Genomic DNA, 17487 nt, shown 5'->3' with positions numbered 1-17487 from the left:
GATGAATTTATTCCAGCCATTCACCCATTAACCAAACTCATATTAACCTGGTGTGGACAGGTGGCAATAGTGTATCTGCCTTTGAATAATACTCATTGGATTAATGTTACAGAAATGTGTGATTATGTTCCATATTCAGCAGTAGTCAACATTTTTTCCAGATACTTACCAGTCGGCAAAATGTTTTTTTTATTTACTCTTGACTTGTTGCCAAGTCCTTTTTGGTCAGTCATGTTCATAGTGTATACATATTGATAAGATGTGTAACAAAAAAGAGTAACATTACATTTTTTTAAAAGGTCATTTTTATTTTTGGCACTAGTGGCCTTTATTCAAAGTAGATGGACAAGAAATGGATATAGAGAGACAGGGGAAGACCTGCAGGAAGAAGCAACAGGCTGGGATTCAAAGCCGTGCTACCTGCACGAGGGCAATGGCCTCTGTAGATGGTGCCGGCTCCACCCACTGAGCTATCCACGGTCCAGAGGAACATGAATTAATCCGCTATCAGATTCACACATTACATCAGACTTCCTCCTAATGAAACGTTAAGCTTTGAACTTGACGTAGACATCTCCCACATACAGAACAACACTGAGGCAACAACATACTCACAAAGCACCGTTCTGGGGCTTTGATCCTTAACACAATGCATAGACTTATCTCAGCCACATACAAGTTCCCGAAAATTGTTATTGCTGGGCCATTCCTTGTGACAGAGAAAAAAACCTTAAAACTACCCCTTATCTTGTGGGACATCTGTTCTTTCTCTGTACTTTTCAGCAGGTATCTTTGACTTTCAAAATCAATATATCTTATCTGTGATTAAGGCTCTGTTCTCATTATTATTTCCCTCGGTGTGATAATTCTCTTTTCTTGGCTTCTGTCCCTTTATCCCTTTAGTCAGGTATCACTGAATATCACTAAATAATGCTGAGGCCTCTTTTACTCTGGTTCTGTTAAATGTTTCCTTGTGTTTAAAGGGATTTATTAAACGTATTGTCACCAAGTGCTTGCGAAAAAGTATTTTAATTTTTTGTGTTGTTTCTCTTAGCATACCTGGCACTATTTAAGTATAATATAACAAAATTAAAATGGACCTGGCCCACATAATGAGCTGCACAATTGTTGCTGCAATAAATTCTCTGCTGTTATGATAGAAATACAACTTTAATGTTCAAATGAACAAAATGGATTTTACATCAACTTGGCACATTAATACAATTATTTTTTAATCAATAGTATCATTATTGTATTGTCATTATTGTACAAGAACTTCTGAATTCATCGTGTTGCCCTTATTGTAATTTTTGAAGAGCAAATTCATTTGATCTGTTTAGAAATGTGACATTGGGCGGGTTTTAATCAAAAGTCAAATTGCAATATTTGAAACATGCACAAGTGTTTACAATTTATACATTCCAGAAATTCTGCAGCTTTTTTCATTAATCAGGTGAAAGTTACAGAAGATTATATATGCACATGTACAATTTCAACTTGAATATGTTTATTGCTGTCACACTGCATCCAAAATGAATGCACAAAATACATGTTTAGAAAGAATAAAGCTATCAAATGATTAAAGACTTCTTCTAGTGTCAAATTTTTTTATCAGTAAACTACATTTGATACATGGTATATATACATATATATATATAGAGACAGATATAGATATATATTTCTGAAATCACAAAGCTGGAACACCTTCTTTGTTTGCTGATGGCATCTGAGAGCCGATCCAGTCACGGATCGGGATCAATTTTCTTTTTCATGCTTCATGGCAGAAGTAGGAGGTCTCAGATTGCTTCAATAGATACAATGTTCCATAGCAGAATGTGAAGTCCAACCCTCAGATTATCCATTATTATGATATATTTTCATCCTTTTATTGATTCTGTACCCTGCAATGACAGCTGCATATCTGAGGTATAAGATTAAGTTAAAAAGTACTCTAACCATGTGGGTTCATGCTGCATGTCAAATAACCACATGGAGGTCTCAACCCACATGTAATTATTTCATTTCATCTATATATTTTTGCCATGCAGTTTTCCCATGACCGCACGGTTGTAACATCAAACAAAGAACAACGTATAAAAACTTGTGCTGTACCTCTAATGTACAGACTTGGTAATAATTCCTAACTCAACATTTACATCCTCTTGCAAAATTACTACATGTACAAATATCACGTCTCTACAGCTCCTCAGCGCTGAGAGGAGGAGGTTGAGGAAGAGGATGAGGAGGAAGTGCGTTCAAGAGCTCAGCTGAAGGCGGGATTTCGAACTCCAGACATGCCGTTGACAGGAACGCTCTTTCCTTTGAGGAGGGTGAGGGAGAAGATGAAGAAGCAGACGCTGAGGACGCCAAGGATGATCACTCCTGAGATGAGCACACTGGTCACAGTGTTCATCTGGAACTCTGGAGATCTCAGATGAGCTGATGCAGCAGAAACACAAATAATCTTCTAATAATCTAATCACTTTCTTCATGTCATTATAACACTACTTTACTCTAAATTACTGAAAAATCATTAGGTGATCCACAGACTGTTTTTCTATCCTGTCTATTTGGTTTGGAAATACCCTGGTATATTATATCAATGGAAAAACATGGTTTGGTGAAAGTTGAGCTGTTTTTAAAGTGTATCATAAAACTGGAACTCTTCCTGAGAAAAGAGCAATTTCTGCACGTTTTCTCACATGAAAACCTAGACTTAGCTTCATGCGGTATGTTCATGATGTCCTCAATCATAATTTTGCTGTGTTTAACAAAATAAGTCACGTCAGTACAACTGGAAATGTGGTTTCTGAAGGTGTAATTCAACATAATGCATTAGAAAGTGATATCTTACCCAGCTGAGAATTGTTAGTTGGTGTTTCATCTGTGAAGAACAAACAAAGAAAACATAATATTATGTGTGACTTGTGTGCACAGTAAATCAATCACCATAATCAAAAGAAAGAAAAAAAGGATAGTATGAAAAAGAGGCGATTCTCACATTTACTTTTTTTCACTTCTCACTTTTTTTATTTCACTGGACACAGGATAAACTTTGTATCATCATTTCAAACGTTATTACACATCTGTTCCTGCATTTCAGGCCTTTAACACATTCACAAAAGTTTAGGATGGCATGAATGATTGTGCTAAAAATGAGATAAAATTAGGATATTCTTTCTCAAGTGCATTACAAAATTTTATGATTCAAAAGATTTAGAAGATTTTCTGTGTAAGGTTTAAGGGTTCTGGTTTACAATAGAATATGGACAAGGATTGGCGTGGAAAAAATCATCAAAGCTACAATACAGAGTTCCTTTCACTAATGACACTTAAAATTTTACTGTATAAAAAAGAAGTCTGATGTCAGCCTTGTTCAGAGGAGACATCTCTTGACTTGGAGGCATTTAGGATGGACTATCATCATGAAAACACAGATTGTATTACACAGTAGTACCACAATGCCCTGTAACAGGACCCCTGCTTCTTTAATACTAAATCCTCCCATTGAGAGTCATCTTATGGTCACTCATACAAATGTTAGTTTATATAAAGATGATTTATGTTACAAATCAGTATTCAAGACCTTTTGGAACAAATGGGCTCCATATGCTGTGAACTATAGACTAAAAGGATCATCCAGACTATCGACCAGTGTAGAATGTAGTCTGTGATGGGTTAGGGCAGGGGTCGGCAACCCGCGGCTCTAGAGCCGCATGCGGCTCTTTAGCGCTGCCCTAGTGGCTCCTGGAGCTTCAGCTTTTCAAAAATGTTTGACCTTTTTTTTCCTTTTTTTTCCTCTTTTGTTCCTTTTTTTCTTTTCTTTTTTGTTTTTTCTTCCCTTTTCCTTTCCTTTATAATCTCGACATTTCGATTTTCTTCTCGACATTTCAACTTTTTTCTCGAAGTGCATAATGAAAAATAAATCTCCCCCCAGTTATAACTAATATAGAAACATGCAGCATGTGTTGCCTTCATTCTAAGGCTTATACAAGACTTTTCATATTTTGCAGCTCCAGACAAATTTGTTTTTTTGTGTTTTGGGTCCAATATGGCTCTTTCAACATTTTGGGTTGCCGACCCCTGGTCTAGGGTTGTATCAGTGATCTTGTCAAAGCTCATCTCCACTTCTTTGATGGCAGCATTAATTCAGTAAAATACTCTGAGATTTTACATCAACATCTGCTGCCTTAATGAGCACATCTTTTCCGGTAACCGTGTACAGGTACTGGATTGGTCTGCAGTATTGACCCCTCTACTATGGTAATTTGTGAAGATTTTAGAAATAAAAAAGTAGCGGATGACCCAGTACTGGTGCACACTTGTACACGTGATTGCAGGAAGAATCAGAGACCATCACAGCTTTTTTGAGGTGCAGTTACAGACTGCTTGGAGAATGTGTGAAAGCGTAGTTTGGCTGGGTGGAAGAGAAAACGAGTAATCTCACTGTACCGCTCCGAGTGATGATCGGCCCAGCAGTCAGAACGGCGTTTCCAGATGAAGTGCTTGAATCCCTTCCCTCTGAGACGTCTCTCTTTTTCCTGCTGCCACAGATCTATGACAAAAGGCAGAGAGATGGAGCCAGAAACAGATGCTCCTGCTGTGGTCTACTTTCTCATGTTACTGTAGGTGACATACTGAACACTGAACGAGCCCTTGATGTTATCTTGATCCAAACACAGGTGAGACCACCTACCTAACACCTATACCAAGCTTCATTCATCCCCTCACTGTCCTGATAGCAGTGAAGGATCATAGGATGGAGGGGAAACTTGCTGCAGCACCTTTTAACCTTTTCCTCCACAATGTTTTAATTACTCACTCTCCAACCGTTAGAGCATCAGACCTGAACCTTCCCAAATGCAATGACAGAAAGAGCCATGTCAACTTTGAATGGATAACTACATAAATTATTTTGTCTTTTTCTTTCTGTTACTAAAACGTCTGTTTTAATTCCTCGGGGGTCTCGTAAAATCACCTAGAGACAACTTGAATTGTTATAGACGTTAGATAAATAAAATTGGAATGAAATGAATTTTTTTTTTTTTTTTTTTTTTTTATTGGTTTAGTTGATAGGGACAATGCAGTTTAAACATAGTTTAAACTGCCTGACACTGGAAACTCTCATTTGCATAAAGTTAGGCAAAGCTTCCCTAGATCCCTTGTGCAGGCGATAAACATGCCTCCTTGCTTTGCATAGAGATTTGTCGCGTTCAATGGGCACTTACCGTAACACCTATAACACTTCATCACAGGTATCTTCAGTGACAGAACATCTTGAAATGTTGTGAGAAGGAATGGCATTACAAGACAGTAAAAGCTTTATTGGTCTAACTATCACTGGAATGTGTTGCAGGTCTGAAATGTTAAAATGGATGTTTATTAACATACAAAATGAAGGTAACAAGGAAAAAAACATAATATGTAATCATATAGAAATATATGTGGTTTTTATTGCCTGTAAATAAATAAGTCAAAAGAAATAGAAGAGTTGCAGTTTTTTTAGTATAGTTTAGTTTTCACTTTTTATTTTGATGCACCGTTTTCTGATTTAGGCGGGTATTAAACATGTACTAATCACCTACACATTGAGGCAATGTGAATCCTGATTAAATCTTCAGTCTTTTAATCACATGCTTACTTATAAAAAGAAATTACAACTGAGTTTGAGACGGACAAAAAGTTTGAGCTTGTTTTGTGTTGGGTCAGTTGACTTACTGGCATGAGCATTGGACAGTCGTCTGCTCGACACAGCTTGGTGACGCAGTGCAGGAAGACGGTGGACATCTTCTGATTCTTGTGCTTTACGAAACGGAATACTTCGAAGGCAAACCGGCCCATCTGGCTCTTCCCATTCTCAAAGACGGTGGTCTGAGGGTCTTTGTCACAGCTAGCTCAGTAAACAAAGATCAGTCATCATTATCAAAGAAGAGCGAGTGAAAAATCTGAGCGGCACTCTGTCAGTTCTGGCTTCAGGAGTCTGTTTGTAAGTGGAAGGTACCTGAGGAAAAGGTCATAGCGGAGATCATCGTTGGGATTTCCAGACGGCGTAGTGTAACAGTAGTCCATGAGAACGTTCCACCTGTTCAACATGAGAAATAACTGAGAAGACTGATATTAGCACAAACTGTGTTTTAGTCAAAGTCAAAGTCCAAGTTGTTTGTGTCTCTGCATTCAATAAAATTATTCCTTACATTCTGATAAGCAAACTGTATGAGCTCAGCCTAACAACTCACACCTGTCACGGAATTAAGGATTTCTTAACAACTGCTGGCCGACTGCCAAACTCAGAGCTCATCTCTCCTTCTCAATCCCCCTCAACACAGGAGCCCCACAGGGCTGTGTGTTGAACCCCACCCTGTTTTCACCGTACACATGCGGTTGTGCACCTGCCCACCCTGCAAATATAGTCAAGTTTGCAGATGACACAACAGTAGTGGGATTCATATCAGGATGAGATGATTCGGTTTTCAGAGACAAGCTCCACAAACTGGTGGGGACGTGGGGTAGTGCTGCAACAATAATGTGGCACTGATTACATAAAAAAGAAAATAACTAAACAACTCATAAACATAAAATGCAGCATTGAGCCTCCTCCCCTGTATACAGGAAATGAGTGCATTTGTAAGGTGCAGGCTTTTAAGTATCTGGGGGTTTATATTCCTGCTAACCTCACCTTGTCATGTAATACCACTCCACAATGAAGAAGGCTCAACATCATCTGCATTTCTAAAGTTCCTTCAGTGGAGTGGCCTGGATGCTTAGCTGCAGGTCTTCTTCTACTGTTCTGCTTTGGAGGGCAGACTGTCATAACAGTCCGCTATGCTGGCTGCTCTGCTGCAGACTGTGAAACACGGCAGAGAAAGCCGCTGCCATCACCAAGGACTCCTCCCACCCAGATCATATCTTTCAATGACTTCTCTCTAGGATTGTGGTTACAACATAGTTTTGTTTTTGTTTGAGGGAGCAGCACTTCGTTTCATTGTATTGTTTTTTGACAATGTAATGACAATAGAAAACTTTGACGCCTTTACTCTGACTGTATAGCGGTTTTGAAGCCTCTTTTTACTCATATGGGGCGCAGCCATGCTGCTTAGGAAGCCAATGGGAACATGTCCACCTAAAATGTTTTTTTTTTTTAATAACCAGACTGTTGAGATGTTTATTTCTGCTCTAAAGCCAAGCGCCAACCATCTAACTTCAGGGTTGAGTCTCATGCAGACTTAAGATTCGTTGCAGTTCCTCAAATGGCTGATAGAGGCTGGCTGCAAAACCAAGTCAATTTCCACTGACTCCACTGAAGTTAAAATGTCAAACTTTAGAGCAGAAATAAACATATTTACAGCCTGTTTCAAAAAACTGTTTTGGTCTCAATTGTTTGATTTTACACCCATGACAACTCTGAGGAGGGTGATTTTTTTGTACCACGCCAGGACAGTTTATATCAAGCAATACATTTATTTCTAATATGATTGATTTACAATCGAAACACAACTAATGTTTTTTTTTCAATGTCAAGATATTAAACAATATATTCTGCTGTAAACATATGCCAGCAGCTCTGCAGATATTTCAGCAGGGATCCGCTAAAGTAGTTGATAGCCAAACCTAATTTTGATTGACATGCGGTGGGCATGTTCCCAGCCATTAGCTTCTTGAGCAACATGGCTGCACAAAGAAAAGAGGTTTCAAAACTGCTTTGCAATTAGCAATGGGTCACGTAATGTAATGCCTTGTCCATTGTTTTATACAATTGATGGTTGCTGCTTGGTTTCCATGACTGAGCTACATAAAGAAAGTTCTTCTCCTCCTGTTACAGAGCTGCTAAAACTAAGCCTCACCGCCACCTGGTGGTGGAATTAGGGGGCAACAAAAACAACAACAGACAGGTACAGTATACACTTTTTTAAATTTTACCATACTGAGACTGTGTAAGTAACTGCTACGTAGAACCACTTTAGTTGCTGACTGTATACCTCCTGTCCAGGTTTGTTGCTTTTACAGCTGCAAAAACCCGTGTCTTCAGAGTAAGTCCTGCCATGGGGATGGACAGCTGCTGAACATACGACGAGTCCTGAAATATACAAAAACATATGATGGGTAATTCTGTTTCCGCCAGAAAATTATTTGTTCAGTTTCATTAGACTTCCTGAACCTTACAGACATATGCATTTAGGGTTAGGGAGTTTAAGTGAATTAAAAGGGTAGTTACCAACATAATTTTTTCTTTGCAATAGTAGTAAAGCTAGATTTCTGTCTTTCTTAGACAAATGGAAAAAAACAATAAAACCTTTCTTCGATGTATTTTTAATCAGGATGGATTTATCTACAATATAGAATAAAGCTATTAAATAAGGTGATGTTAACTTACGTTGTACAGCAGCAGGTTCAGTGTGCTGATGAATGTGCCGTTGCTTTCCTTTACTGAGATTGCAGCTGCTGACCTTCAGGTAAGACAATTATAATTATTTTTCTTTTCGAAAGTGTAATCTTGCTGAACACGCTCTACTGTTTTATAGTGTCCACTGTCTCAACGATGAATGATCATTGTTATGTTATAGATTAGTCTAAAACTTTCAAATGAAAGACACCCATTCTAGTTTTATGAGCTGCTGGATGTCTGCAGGTCCATAGTTGACAGAGATCATGTGTGAGACTCACGAGGCCAGCTGGGTGTTGTTGACCAGGTATTCCAGTGGGTAACTGCAGCTGAACTTGTACAGCAGACCCGGCAGGTAGCTGATGACTGTTGGAGGATCCGGTGTGTCAATAAACCCTGATATGTTACCGATCTGGACCAGAGAGATGTTCCCGTAAGCGTTAGGTCCTTGAGCAGTGGACACCTGAAATAAAAACATCAGGGTGTGTAAGACTCCAGTTCCACCATCACAGACGTAGTTATTCATAAGTTACCACACAAGACGTAGTTACATAGTTACTTCATGATTTACTACAGGAGGCCTAGTTCCTTCATTATTGTCCCTCAAGATCTGTAGTTGCTTCATTAGTTACCACACGAGATGTAGTTACTTCATAAGTTACCATAAATATGTAGTTACTTCATTAGTTACCATCACAAGTGTAGTTAATTCATATGTTACCACACAAGATGTAGTTACTAAATGAGTTACTATCAAAGAGATAGTTACTTCATGAGTTACCACACAAGATATAGTTACTCAATTTATTACCACACGAGACGTGGTTACGTAATAAGTTACCACATGAAATATAGTTACCTCATGAATAACAATCACAGACGTAGTTACTTCATAAATTACCACACAAGACGTAGTTACATAGTTGCTTCATGAGTTACTACAGGAGGCCTAGTTCCTTCATTATTGTCCCTCACGATATGTAGTTGCTTATTACCACAGAAGATATAGTTACTTCATTAGTTACCACACGAGATGTCGTTTCTCAATTTGTTACCACAAAAGACGTAGTTACTTCATGAGTTACCGTACGAGACGTAGTATCTTTGTGATTTACTGTAAAAAACGTAGTTATGCCACTATTTACCACGTGAGACATACACTCACCAGCCACTTCATTAAGTACACCTTGTTTGTACCGGGTTGGACCCCTTTTTGCCTTCAGAACTGCCTCAATCCTTCGTGGCATAGATTCAACAAGGTACTGGAAACATTCCTCAGAGAGTTTGGTCCATATTGACATGATAGCATCACGCAGTTGCTGCAGATTTGTCGCCTGCACATCCATGATGTGAATATCCCGTTCTACCACATCTGGTGACTGTTCAAAAAACCAGTCTGAGATGATTCGTGCTTTATGACATGCCGCGTTATCCTGCTGGAAGTAGTCATCAGAAGATGGTACACTGGTCATAAAGGGATGGACATGGTCAGCAACAAAACTCAGGTAGGCTGGGGCATTGACACGATGCTCAGTTGGTACTAATGGTCCCAAAATGTGCCAGGAAAATATCCCCCACACCATTACACCACCACCACCAGCCTGAACCATTGATACAGGGCAGAGTGGATCCATGCTTTCATGTTGTTGACGCCAAATTCTGACCCGACCATCCAAATGTTGCAACAGAAATCGAGACTCATCAGACCAGACAACGTTTTTCCAATCTTCTGTTGTTCAATTTTGGTGAGCCTGTTCAAATTGTAGCCTCAGTTTCCAGTTCTTACTTGACAGGAGTGGCACCCCGTGCTCGTCTTCTGCGGCTGTAGTCCATCCGCCTCAAGGTTCCACGCGTTGTGCGTTCAGAGATGCTCTGCTGCATACCTCAGTTGTAACTAGTGGTTATTTGAGTTACTGTTGCCTTTCTATCAGCTGCAACCAGTCTGGCCATTCTCCTCTGATCTCTGGCATAAACAAGGCATTTGCGCCCACAGAACTGCCACTCACTGGATATTTACTCTTTTTCTGACCATTCTCTGTAAACCCTAGAGATGGTTTGGTGTGTGAAAATCTCAGTAGATCAACATTTTCTGAAATACTCAGACCAGCCCATCTGGCACCAACAACCAACAACCAACCGCGTTCAAAGTCACTTAAATCAACTTTTGTTCCCCATTCTGATGCTTGGTTTGAACTGCAGCAGATCTTCTTGACCATGTCTACATGCCTAAATGCGTTGATTTGCCGGCTTCCCCTCGGGCTCCCCAAGCCCTATTAGCATAGTCATGTGTTGTGTGACCAGCACGATGAAAACAGGGAGTGGAATTTCATTAATACAGAGATTTTCTCATACAAAACTGGAACGGAGCGGAGTGCTCTGTCTTGGAATTTTGCCTGCAGTAATCCCAAACAATGTGTGGTTGTGAACTATTCATAAGCACTGGCAAATTCTTTAGGGGGGTGGGCCTAATGATGTTGCTGCAGACAGGTAATGGTAATTCAAATTAAATTATTAAATTGAAATGTTCAGAAAAACGACGTGGCCTTTAGTGACAATTGGAAGATGTTTTGGGGAAAGCCTGGTCTGATTAGAAGAGACGGCATTCATCCCACCCGGGATGGTGCAGTTCTTATTTCTAGAAATCTGGCCAATATTATTAGACACTCCCCCTGACAATCCAGGGTCCAGGCCAGGATGAACAGCTTGCATGTTTCTCTGCTGCTTCTCGAGGACTACCGCCTGCCAATAAAATATAGGAATACATTACGTAATAGGCGATTCTAACAAGGAACCAAGCAAAATAGAATAGGTGTCGATTTCTGGCCCTCCAAAAGTTCACCAGGAGCAGCGTGATAGAGGCGTTAATCAAAATAACCTAGTAAAATTAAAACCAATGCGCATTTAGTACCAATTAAAAACTGAAAAATTAGATGCGAACTACTAAATATACGATTGTTAAGCTCCAAGTCTCTATTAGTAAATTATCTTATTACCGAGACCAGGAGTGATATTTTCTGTTTAACAGAAACATGGCTGCAGGAGGAAGAGTATGTTAGTTTAAATGAATCGACTCAGCTCAGTTACTTCAATTATCATATTCCCAGAAGCACGGGCTGAGGCGGAGGAGTAGCGGTGATCTATAACTCCAGTCTTCAAATAAAATCTAAACCTAAATGCGATTTTAATACGTTCGAAAGCCTCACGCTTAGTTTAAAACTCCCTAGCTGGAAATGAGAGAAACCCTTTTTGTTAGTGGTAGTGTACCGGCCCCCTGCTGGTGCTTATCTAGAGTTTCTGTCTGAATTTTCAAATTTCCTATCTGGTTTATTGATCAGTACAGATAAAGGCACCATAGTGGGTGACTTTAACATTGGATGTTGACAGCGATAATCTTAAATCAGCTTTTAACTCTCTTCTAGAATCAATGGGCATATCACAAAAAGTAAACAAACCGACGCACTGTCTTTATCATCCCTCTATCTTGTACTCACCTACGATGTAGAACCTGATAATCTGTTAGTGTCGCCTGTAAACTCCCTACTATCTGACAACTATTTAATAACGTTTGAATTTAACATTGTCGACGTTCAAGCGCAAAATAGGAAGCATTACTTCAGGTATTGCTAAATTTAGGGAGGCCATGGCTCATCTTATGAAAGTGGAAAACAGTGGAGCAGTTGAGGCCAGTGACCTAGGTTCTACCTCTCCAGATGTTGATATCCTTGTCAGTAACACTGCTGATTTGTTGCACTCTGCTTTAGATGCAGTTGCTCCTTTGAGAAGACGGGTCTCCAACCATAGGAGCTTAACTCTCTGGTATAATGCCGATATCTGCATGTTGAAACAAAAAGTCCGTAAAATGGAAAGGAAGTGGTACTCTTGTAAGTCAGTAGACTCTTATCGTGAATGGAAAGATAGTCTAATAGTATGTAAAAAAGTCATTTGCAAAGCTAGAACAGCTTATTATTAATCGTTGATAGACAATAATAAAAGTAACCCACGTTCTCTGTTCAGCACTTTTGCCAGGCTGAAAAAGAGTCACAACTCTGTCGAGCCGTGCATTCTTGCAGCTCTCAGTAGTGAAGACATTAGGAGCTTCTTTAGCTTCTTTAGCAGTAAAATCATCAAAATTAGAGAAGAAATCAACCAGGCCCACCCAGTAGCGGCTGTGGGCATTTCTTCAGCTTTATTTCTTCGTCCTTCTTAGGCTCTGACTGCTTCTATCCTGTAGACCTCACTGAGCTTACCTCAGTCTCAATAGAGCTGATGTTAGACCCCATCCTGACTTTACTACTCAAGAATGTTCTTTCTCTTATTGGCACGACAATACTGAACCAGATCAACTTATCTCTAAATTTAGCATATGTACCACAGGTTTTTAAAGTTGCAGTTTACTTAAAAAACCTTATCTTGACCCAGACATTTTAGCAAGTTATAGCCCAATTTCTAACTTTCCATCTGTATATAACATTTTGGAAAAGGTAGTTGCAAGTCAGTTATGTGACCATTTGTATAGAAATGATCTGTTTGAAGTTTTTCTGTCAGGGTTAATAATGCATCATAGCGCAGAGACAGCACGGATTCGAGTCACAAATGACCTTCTTATGGCTTCAGATAAGGGATTACTCTTCATACTGGTTCTACTGGACCTCAGTGCTGCTTTTGACACTGTAGATCATGGCATCTTATTGCATAGGTGATAGGTTAGAGCATGTTCTTGGGATTAAAGGGGCAGGTTGGTTTAAATCATATCTATCTGACAGATTCCAGTTTGTTCCTGTTCATGAGGTTTCTTGAGAACAGATGAGGGTCTGCTATGGTGCCCCTCAGGGTTCAGTACTAGGGCCAATCTTGTTCAGTTTATACATGCAGCCCTTGGAAAGTATAATCCAGAATCACAGCATAAATGTTCATTGCTATGCATATAACTCTTAGTTATATAGTCTTAGATAATTACTGCCAATATGTCTCACCCTATGTATCACTGGCAGTGTGCCTCTCCTCTCTCTGTTCTTCATTCTCTCTTCCCTATCTCTCTTTTCCTGCTCTATCTGGCTGGTCTTCAGCAGGAGGCCCCCCCCTTATGATCCAGCTCCTGATCAAGGTTTCTTCCCTCCTAGAGGGGATTTTTCTTGCCACAGTTTGGCTTAAGGGTTTTCTCCCACTAGGGGAGTTTTTCTGTGTCTCTGGAAAGTGCCTAGAGACAACTTGTATTTTAATAGTCGCTATATAAATGAAATAGAATAAAACTGGGGGCAGCACGGTGGCTTAGTGGCTTAGTGGTTAGCACTGTTGCCTCACAGCAAGAAGATCCCCGGTTCAACTCCCAGACCCAGCAGGGTCTTTCTGTGTGGAGTTTGCATGTTCTCCCCGTGCTTGCGTGGGTTTTGTCCGGGTACTCCGGTTTCCTCCCACAGTCCAAAAACATGCATGCTAGGTTAATTGATGATTCTAAATTGCCCGTAGGTGTGAGTGTGTCTGATTGTTTGTTTATATGTGGCCCTGCGATGGACTGGTGACCTGTCCAGGGTGTAACCCCTGCCTCTCGCCTGAAAATAGCTGGGACAGCAGACCCCCCGTGACCCTGCAAAGGATAAAGCGGGTATAGATAATGGATGGATGGCTGGAATAAAACTGAATTAACTGTGCTTATGTGGGTTTAAAAACACTATGTTAGGTTAACTGGTGATTCTAAATTGTCCATAGGAGTAACCACTATATGTGGTCCTGTGATTGAGTGGACATTTGTCCAGGTGTACCCATGCCTTTTGTCCAAAGAGAGATAGGCTGTAGAAGATCCCCATGACCCTAAATAAGAATAATCAGGTCTAGATGATTGATGGATTTAATTGTATTTAGTTTCTGAATCTCAACATAAACTTTAGATGGAGACTGAAAGAATGAGATGGAGGACCCTAGATACAGAAATGTTTCCTATGCAGGGTGTCTGGACTCTCTCTTGAAAATAGGAGGAGAAGTTCAGTTGGATGGATGAATGGATGGATGTAGTATAGTTATACCATTAGTTTTTCTTCTTTTTCAGAAACAAACTTTAATTAGCAGTTGTTTTATCCTTTCAGACAATCTTTTTCTTTTGAAGGGTTATTTTTAGGACACAGTTGGAATATTTCCAGATAACAAAATCCCTCTTTGCACGGAGTAATCATTTTGTCTAATTTATACAAGCATTGCTTCAGTATTCCTCATTGGTAACCGTGTGCATCCGAACCCTATTGACTGTGATTCCCAGCTCCACTTACCACCAGGGAATTTCCACAGGACTCCAGCGTGGCCAGGCTGATACTGAAGATGACCACGGTGGGGAAGGTATTGTTGTTGATGAACCCTCGACAGTGAGCGTCTCCGTGGCGACCGTTGAGGGCCATGTCAGAGTCGGTGTATCCAGAGAAAAGAACCGGGCAGAAGTTGACCTTGAGGGTGATGGTCTGTACGCCACAGTACACGCTGATATCCCGCTCGGCTAAAACACACCCACACACACAAGCACAGAGGCACAAAAATACACACAAGTACGTTCAATCCACTCAAGAAGTTTCACACATGTGAGAGACACATAACTAATTCTGAACAAGTTCAGAATCAGTCTTGAAGTCCTCCTCCATCTCAGTTATAATAGGTTGTAAACAGGAAAAATCTGAATTTTCTCATCTTTAGATTATAAATGAATAAATATATTTCCTTACAAAGAATTCAAAGCTCACGTCAGTAATTCCGAAAGTAAAGGTGTGAATCTGAGTGAGTTTTTGAGCTCCTCACCGGGGAAGCGGCTGTGAAAGTTGGCATCACAGTTGTATCCATTGAACTGAGCTCCAGCTGAAAGGGTTTTACTCAACAATAAAACAATCAGAAATATATGTTCCATCTCAGCACCTGGAACACAACAAGTTAAGGTAAATCTACAAGACCTACAAGCATTTAAAGAAGGGAAAACATTAGGTAACATTTGACAATATATGCTGCAGGAAAATAAAACATAAAAGCACAAGAAATTCTTATCCTATATAGGATAAGATATACCCATATATCCCTAAATCCTATGTCCTATATCTCATATTAGAGGGAAATATTTTCCAAAAGATGACAGAAAACCAGAAAAAGTCTTGGCCTCACAGCAAGATTTTCAAGATCTCTTCTAAATACAAATTAAAATCAAATGTCATGCTGAATTATTTTGCAGCAAATGTAACTTTGGCACAAAGATCTCCGAGATGGTTTCAGGTAAAGAGCTGCTAATCAAGGACATTTCATCAATTATAAGGATGAATCTGTCCTTTTACACATCATCATCCTGCGAAAAAAATGTATCAGATAATTGTTATCAGTCATAGACAGAGACTCGGCAGAAAGAAGCAGCTTAATCATAGTTAGTTAGCCGAGGCTGTTGGTAGTAGACCGAGAGCAGAAGACTCACCCTGGTTCCTGGAAGCCAGCAAGTCAGCGGTTCTCCATAAGCTCGGGACGGACGATGGGATGGTCTGCACAGCATCCCTTCCTGACGACTGGGAACAGGAGCCTGCAGCGAGGGGGGGAAAAAGGACTTACACATAAGAGATTCATTATTACAACATGTCAACAAAAAAACGGCTGTCCGAGGTGAACATGGGAAAGTCCATCAAATCTGAATGTGTTATACAAATCCTTTCACATCCACGGAAACATGAGCAGCTTTTGAAGTTTCCCACTCATATCCTCTTGGCCCAATCTGGCTCCGTCACTGCTCACAAATGGTTTGACGCCGCATGAGGTCCAGGGGCAGTGTGGGGAGGGGGAATTATCTTTTCATCACTGCGGTGGCCCAGAGCTGCTGACGGAGCCGTTCCTTTCTGCCGGGGCCGGGCAGACAGGAGGGACTCAGGACACGACTCTTCAGCGCTGGAATCCACACTCTTCATGCTTTGTGTGCAGCAGGTTTCAGTCAGCACAGCAGCAGGTGAGCTGCTGCCCACCTCCTACCTGACCCCCCAACATCAGGAGAGCAGGTCAAAGAAAGCAGACTCTGTGGAGTTTCAGGGATTAGACGGTCCTGCCCAACGTTCGAATGGATGGCAGTGAACGGTATGGCCTCAGACATCCTACACGCGATAGGGAGTGTTATACAGACAGCATTATTATTATTTATTTTTTTTAACCTATCTATCTTTCTATCTTGACCTCAAAAACAAAAACAATATGTGGGCAATCCTACGTAGCCCCTCGTAGCCCCAGTAGCTTTTAGGTCCACCTTTAGCAGCAGGAACATGAAGTAGTTATTTCCTGTTTGACTTTATCAACTCTCATGTGGTTGTGGTTCATTGAAGTGATGTTAAGATAGCGGAATCGATTAAGCTCGCTCCTGCTGGGATTCACCTCCCACAATCCCTCAACGGCCTCTAAAAAAACCATAGACTCCTGTCCAAGAAACAGGAGCCCATTCTCTCTAAGTACAAATACGTACTTCTAAAGTTGAAAGCAAATGTAAATCTGTAACTCTGTAATGATTGTTTAAAGAAATGTGTTTAATCAAAGAGACTCAAGTTGTATTATTTTCAAATACTAGTAAAAACAGACACCTGTACGTATCAACAGTTTGAGAATTACATAATTTTATTTAAACATGTAAGTGTAAGACAGCACAGAATGAGTGCATAAAAAGATAAAAATGAGAAGGACAAACTTGCAGAGATGTAATTCTGATTCAGAACTGTTTCAGTCAATGTGTCACGAAGCCGTAGTGTCCATGACCAAGTCTGTGGATTCAGGTGAGCCTGTCAGGATCATTAGGCTGAACATGTGGGCTCTGACAGTAAGTGAGCAGGTACTGAAAGCTGGCAATCAGTTGACTATGTGACACAATAAATTAGAGGAATTTTGTTGGACAACAGTTCTACAATCAGCGTATCACTGAGTCATGATTCCGTGATGACTGTGGGGATTCAGTGTAGTCCAACTCTGCAGATCCATCAGGTGAGTGAGCGTACTTCTGTAGCTAATGGAAACCATGCTGCTTTACCACTGCAGCTCTGACTCAGCCTGAACCTGCCTCCACCTTAGTAGAACCAGGGTGAGCTTAAACGGCTTATACAAGTCCAGACATGGGATCATTTACA

The 17487-nt window shown here is 40.3% G+C and overlaps 1 protein-coding gene across 2 annotated transcripts; it reads right to left on the bottom strand.

Moving 5' to 3' along the window:
• Positions 1-1244: 1244 nt before the first annotated feature.
• On the bottom strand, positions 1245-15987 carry zpld1a (zona pellucida-like domain containing 1a). 2 transcript variants are annotated; one of them, XM_061740277.1, is made up of 11 exons: positions 15813-15987; positions 15158-15271; positions 14641-14861; positions 8662-8843; positions 8372-8444; positions 7977-8074; positions 6002-6082; positions 5719-5890; positions 4453-4555; positions 2855-2884; positions 1245-2439 (listed from the first exon to the last, which is right to left on the bottom strand). In XM_061740277.1, exons 2-11 carry the CDS (start codon positions 15261-15263, stop codon positions 2264-2266), a joined length of 1242 nt encoding a protein of 413 aa, XP_061596261.1. In that variant the 5' UTR covers positions 15264-15271; positions 15813-15987; the 3' UTR covers positions 1245-2263. The 2 variants fall into 2 exon arrangements, with proteins under 2 accessions (XP_061596261.1, XP_061596262.1); XM_061740278.1 differs by having other exon boundaries at positions 2320-2439; positions 4448-4555.
• Positions 15988-17487: the final 1500 nt, after the last annotated feature.

Source organism: Cololabis saira, chromosome 14 (genome assembly GCF_033807715.1).
Source record: "Cololabis saira isolate AMF1-May2022 chromosome 14, fColSai1.1, whole genome shotgun sequence".
Classification (NCBI taxonomy): domain Eukaryota; kingdom Metazoa; phylum Chordata; class Actinopteri; order Beloniformes; family Belonidae; genus Cololabis; species Cololabis saira.
The sequence above is the reverse complement of the archived record's forward strand: the minus strand, read 5'-3'. Positions and strand labels throughout refer to the sequence as shown.

Bases quoted from the DNA above. Each gene is read 5' to 3' on its own strand.
- zpld1a (XM_061740277.1), bottom strand. From the start codon at position 15,263: ATGGAACATATATTTCTGATTGTTTTATTGTTGAGTAAAACCCTTTCA. The intron at 4,556-5,718 runs GTAAGTCAACTG...CTTTTGTCATAG, and splicing joins ACTGTCCAATGCTCATGCCA to ATCTGTGGCAGCAGGAAAAA. The intron at 2,440-2,854 runs GTAAGATATCAC...CTGCTGCATCAG, and splicing joins AACTAACAATTCTCAGCTGG to CTCATCTGAGATCTCCAGAG.